The sequence below is a fragment of the Penaeus chinensis genome, chromosome 35, assembly GCF_019202785.1.
Source record: "Penaeus chinensis breed Huanghai No. 1 chromosome 35, ASM1920278v2, whole genome shotgun sequence".
In the NCBI taxonomy this organism is placed as follows: Eukaryota; Metazoa; Arthropoda; class Malacostraca; order Decapoda; family Penaeidae; genus Penaeus; species Penaeus chinensis.
This window is the reverse complement of record NC_061853.1, coordinates 29611075-29617262: the sequence shown is the minus strand read 5'-3', so window position 1 is coordinate 29617262 and position 6188 is coordinate 29611075. Positions and strand designations below refer to the sequence as shown.

General features: G+C 40.9%; 1 protein-coding gene across 3 annotated transcripts in view; it reads left to right on the top strand.

Moving 5' to 3' along the window:
• LOC125044244 (cell adhesion molecule 1-like) overlaps window positions 1–5519 on the top strand; it is a 448848-nt gene extending 443329 nt beyond the window's left edge. For all 3 annotated transcript variants that reach the window (XM_047640792.1, XM_047640794.1, XM_047640793.1), the window contains exons 6-8: window positions 911–1035; window positions 3668–3774; window positions 5234–5519. In XM_047640792.1, the coding sequence (XP_047496748.1) occupies window positions 911–1035; window positions 3668–3774; window positions 5234–5325 (324 nt within the window). In that variant the 3' untranslated portion in view covers window positions 5326–5519. The remainder of the gene's footprint in view (window positions 1–910; window positions 1036–3667; window positions 3775–5233) is intronic.
• The last annotated feature ends 669 nt before the right edge of the window (window positions 5520–6188 follow it).

Genomic DNA, 6188 nt, shown 5'->3' with positions numbered 1-6188 from the left:
ATAAAAACAATGTTGCACTGCCGGTGAGTTCTCCTTAGTCTAATGTATTGCCGCTTTATGTTCTTATATTGTAAACACGACGTTATGGAAAATGTCATATCCACCCTTCTTTCTTAAAGTCTTGTTTACGAGCTTGACTACATCAGCTGTTAATCATCGTCTAAAACTTAAAATATGAACAAAATCCATTAGTAACCGTCAGCATTCCACTCATTAAACGACCTCCCCAAACAACACCTAAACACTACTTAATATACGAGTATATCGACTTTCTACTGACAGCATTCTCTTCCTCTCCTCTCTCACCTACGTTTAAACACACAACCATTTTTTTTAAATATAATTACGGATATTCGACTGACTGCCCTCCCCAAGAGAAAAGAAAAACTTATATATATCTAAAAAACAAGGACATTCCAGTGACCGTCCTTCCTCATATCTGTTCAACAGTAACTATGGATATACCATTCCGCCCTCCCCGAAAACACACTCTTATTTCCTTAACAATAGCTACGTACATTCCACTGACATTACCCCCTCACCCCGAAACAAATTCATGCTTATCCAACAATAACAACGGACATTCCACTGACACTCCACCCTCCCGGAGAGCAAACTCATGTCCATCGAACAAATCCGGATATTTCCTCTGACATGACACTCCGGCTCCATAGAACAAACTTTTTTTCCAACAACATTGACGCTCCACTCTCCACCAGAACAAACTTATACCATTCTATCCCCCATTTACAGACATTCCACCCTCCCTTAGAGCAAACTAACAATCAGTGTTATGTAGCCTAATCTATTAGCCATTCCACTGACGTTCCACCTTCCCCCGAAACAAATTGATACCTTTTTTGTCCAACATTCACGAGCATTCCACTGACGCGCCGCCTTCCCCCCGCAGGCCGAGAGCAGGTTCCTGGTGGAGTACGCGCCGGAGAACGACACAGATGGCCTCGAGACCTCCAGGCTCGGCCTCCGCTTCATCGTTGGTCCTCGACACTTCCCGCAGGGAGAACTTCGCCTCAAGTGAGTGAAGGGGAGGAGACGGGAGGGGGGGTTGGGAGGGGGGTGAAAGGGAGGAGAAGGAGAGAAAACAAATGAGGAAATGAGCGTGAGGAGGAAAAACTGTGGGAAGTGGCATGAGGAGGAGGGAGATGGTTGATGGGGAGCAGATGAAGAGTGTGAGAGGAGTGTGGTTATGAGGAAAATGAGGAATATATGATGAAGGGAGAATGTAAGACTAATAAGGAAAATGAGGGGAGTTTGAAGAGGAATATGAGGAGAGTATTGTGATAAGTATGAGGAGGAGAGTGTCATGAGGAAAATGAAGGAATGTAGTGATGACGATGGAGAGGAAGGGGCTGTGATGATGAGGGAAATGAGACAAATCTGATGATGAGGGAACTGGGAAGACGAGGGGAGAAGTGAGTAGATGACGGTGAAGTGGCCAAGTAGGAAAGATTATTTATTCAGACCCAGATTCTTAAACAAACTGTTTTCATAAGAAATGTATAAATGTATCTCAGAATACTATGCCATAACAAATAATTGCCAAGTCGACGATTTCTAACGATTATCTCTGTTATGAGAATTTAATATTTAGGCAAAATCATTTTGATATGAAGAAGATTTAAGGCAAAATCTACAAGGAAGCATCATGTCGAAAGGAAAAAAGACTGGAGATAAAACATGAAATAGCAAATACAGGATAGTTTTTGAAGAGGAGACAGAATAGATAACGAAGAGGCGAAGGACAAAATAAAGAAAAACACGTATGAAAAAAAAAAATCATTTATAGTTTTATTTTTCCAAACAAGACACGGATTAAAGGTACACACTGTCTGCTTTTCGTAACATCTGATCCACACTGATCATTGATAGATTTATTGATTTTTTGACCTCAGAGATGACACAGTAACTTTTGAAAATCTTTGATCCTGAAGTTTACCGTGTTTTGAAGTCGGTTATTCCTTTCGAAATAACTCAACCGCATTTTAATGAATAAGTGATTTTTTTTTTTTTTTTTTCCAAGCTTCAAAGTAATTGCTGCTATCCTTATCCACACATAAAAAAAGAAAGTCTTTGAATCTCAAGGTGCATGAAAAGAGGCGCAAGCAGTTACATTCACTAAAATCCCCCCCCCCCCCCCCGTGAATGTGTTAGTTAGAAAGACGATTTTCCTTCTTTTTAGATTAGATATCCCTGAAATATATCCTTCTCCATTTTCCGTTATCTTTTTGCCTCCCAAATACGGTTTTCTTATCTGTTCCAACATTCGTTTTTTTCATGACTATCTTTTCCGTCTTCTTCTTCTCATTTTTTCGTCTCTCTTTTAATCTCTCTCTCTCTCTCTCTCTCTCTCTCTCTCTCTCTCTCTCTCTCTCTCTCTCTCTCTCTTTCTATGTATGTATGTATCTATCTATCTATCTTTATATCTATCTATCTATATCTATATATCTATTGGTCTGTCTATCTATCTATCTATCTCTATCTATCTATCTATCTATCGGTCTGTTTATCTATCTACCTGTTTATCTGTCTATCTATCTACATATCTATCTATATCTATCTACATATCTATCTATATCTATCTGTCTGTCTGTCTATCTATCTGTCTCTCTTTCCTTCTCGCATCTCTCTCTCTCTCTCTTTCTATCTCTCTTTATCTATCTATCTTTATATCTATCTATCTATCTCTCTACATATCTATCTATCAGTCTGTCTGTCTGTCTGTCTATCTATCTATCTATCTATCTATCTATCTATCTCTCTGTCTCTCTCTCCTTTTCCTTCTCGCGTATCTCTCTCTCATTCTCCCTTTCCTTCACTCATCTCTCTCTCTCTCTCTCTCTCTCTCTCTCTCTCTCTCTCTCTCTCTCTCTCTCTCTCTCTCTCTCTCTTTCTCTCTCTCTTTCTCTCTTGTTCTCTCTCTCTCTTTCTCTTACTCTTTCTCTCGCTATCTCTCTCTCTCTAGCTATCGCTTTCACAAATTATCTCTTTCTTTGCCTCCCTTCCTCTTTCCCCATCCCTCTCTCTGTAATTTATCACACTATCTCTCGTCCCTCATCTTCCATATCACCCACAGTCATCTGCTTTATTCCTTCCTCCATTTCTCACTCGCTGTTATTGTGACTCCCATCGGTTTGCAAAATCTCTCTTTCGTCCGCCTTCCTCCATCACAGCTGGCCGTCAGGTGCTTAATGAACTAATTAGCATAAGATATACCTGTCTGGTGTCAGATCATTGCCATGTGTCGAAATATATGCAGATTAGTTTTCATGACTTCCTATACATGGATGATGAATATTGCAATGCTGAATAGACTTTATGAGTATAATATTTTTGAAATGGAGTGTTTGAGATTGCATTACAACTAATGAAGCTTGGAAGATTAATATAAAAATAAAGTCTTCACAGACTGCTAATGACTTGGTATATACATCGACCACTAAATAAGCCGTGTTATCACAACGGAAAATAAATCGAGATATTTGGTCGGTCAAAACAAACCCATTTCCTGAGCATCTGATTGGCTGAGAGCAGAGAGCTCGCCGACCAATCAGTGACTTCCGCGTGGCAACAGAAGGATGAAAGGCAACAAGACTTTCCGCCATGCGCTAATGGACCCTTCTCATCCTTTCCTTTCCCTCCCTTGCAGATGCACGGCCACCATTGCAGCTGTTTACTGGCAGAGTTCCGAAGAGTCCGTGGAAGGACAGCTGCCCCAGACTGGACCCGCCCTGGAGAGTAAAGGCGTGTATACAGGTGCGTTGCTGAGGGCAGTTGCACACGAGTGAAGAGGCCACCAACACGCGCGCACGCACGAACGCACACGCACGCACGGATGCACGCACGCGCGCACGTACACAAACACGCTCGCACGGATGCACGCACGCACGCACACACACAAACACACACACACACACACACACACACACACAGACATACATCACACACACATACACACGCGCGCGTGCACGCACATACACACACGCACGTATGCACGCAGGCACGGACACACACACACAGACACACACACACACACACACACACACACACACACACACACACACAGACATACATCACACACACATACACACGCGCGCGTGCACGCACATACACACACGCACGTATGCACGCAGGCACGGACACACACACACACACACACACACACACACACACACACACACACACACACATACACACACACACACACAATAAAACAGAGAGCAAGAGAGAGAGAGAGAAAGAAAGAAAGAGAAAGAGAAAGAGAGAGAGCCAAATCAAAATGCCATTAGTGATTATATAACAAGAGGAAGATAACAAAGATCAGCTTATTAATGAATTTAGTCACACATCTGCAGAATTGTTCAATCACACTCTTAGTTAATTATTCATAAACGGATTAATAAACTTTAAACACACGCCTTGTAATTCAGTTAAGATTATAATTATTGATAATGCAATTGTAATTTATGGTCGTATTAACTTGAATAATCAAATGAGATCGATATTTACTATATTAATGTTGCCGATACAGATTTTATCATTCATAGTGTATATGTTGATGTCATTATCATAATGATGATCTATTTTTCTTATTGTTGTCGCCAATTTCATTACGGTGTAGATTTTTTTTTCTAAACTGACAGTAGTTATTTTTATTACTCTTATTGCCGTTGCTATTGTGGGCTAGTAGAAATCTCTCACGGTTATTAATCCCTATGACTCTTCCTATTATTATTATACATACATATATATATATATATATATATATATATATATATATATATATATATATATATATATATGTGTGTGTATATATATGAGGAGGAGAGATTATTTCATGATCGGGTTACGGAGGTGTTATTAGATAAAATTGATTTTAATCCAAGATCCATTATTAAATTGTCTCAATATTACAATCTCACAGGTGATAGGAATATCATTATGCTTGATATAGGAGAACAACAGGTAATACCCACATATACACTCAAAGATATGTTTGTGTTTATATAGAGAGAGATGGATATAGATAGATAGATAGATAGATAAATTGATAGAGACACACACACACAGATATATTTGTATGTATATGTATATATATATATATATATATATATATATATATATATATGCTATTTATATGTGTTTTATTATAAGATTATTCTCCCCATTCTCCCCTTGTTTAACTATCACGTCCTCCCCTTACTTCTCCCCACAGGCGGCAGCGTGAGGTTCCTCCCCAACGCCTGGTTGGCTGCAGTGGGCGTGGTCATGGCCCGGGCGCTCCTCCCCTTCCTCCCCCGCTCATAGACCTCCCTGCATAACCTGCTCCCTTAAGCCCCCTTTCCCCCTTGGTAGTGTCAGCTGAACCTCGCTAGTAGTCGCAGCTTCACCGGCGGAGAGGAGGAGGAAAAGGAGATGAGACAAAGAAGAAAAGGAGATGAGGAAAAGAAGAATAGGAGATGAGAGAAAGAAGGAAAAGGATATGGAGGCGTGAGAGAGAGAGAAATAGAAGAAGAAAACAAAAGAAAATGATGAAAAGGTTGTTGACAGTGACGATTGCCCCAAGGCGATTGCTGAGGACACTCGCAGTGCGGATTAGCGATTCGTCCTTCAGGGGGCACGCCGATTGGTTTCCTTGTTGTGTGTGACGTGGAAAGAAGAGATGAATGTATTGAAGGAAAGAAAAAAAATAGAACTAAGAGAAAGTAGAATATATATATGTTCATTTTAACTGTGTTTGGGTCGAGTTATGATGTAAAAGAAGAAACATATGATGAAAAGCAAACCTCAGTGTTTTGAGAATACGTGCGACGTCGAGGTTCATTTTCTACGCTGCTTTAGATATTTGATAAGACATATTAGACCATGAACTGAGGATATTTTATCTGTTATTGTATCTAGAGGCACAAGTTATACAGAGAACGCGCGCAGAGGATGTAGTTCTGTACCTGTCCCTGTGCGTTTACCTCCCCCTCGTCCAGATATTTGAACTCCCCGAGCCCTTTCCCCTTCCCCTTTCCCCTTCCCCTTTCCCCTTTCCCTCCCCCTTTCCCTTTCCCCTTCCTCCTCTTCTGCCACTTCCTCTTCCCCTTCACCTTACCCTTTCATTACCTTTCCCTGGCCCTTCCCTTGCCCTTCCCTTGCCCTTCCCTTGCCCTTCCCTTCCCTTC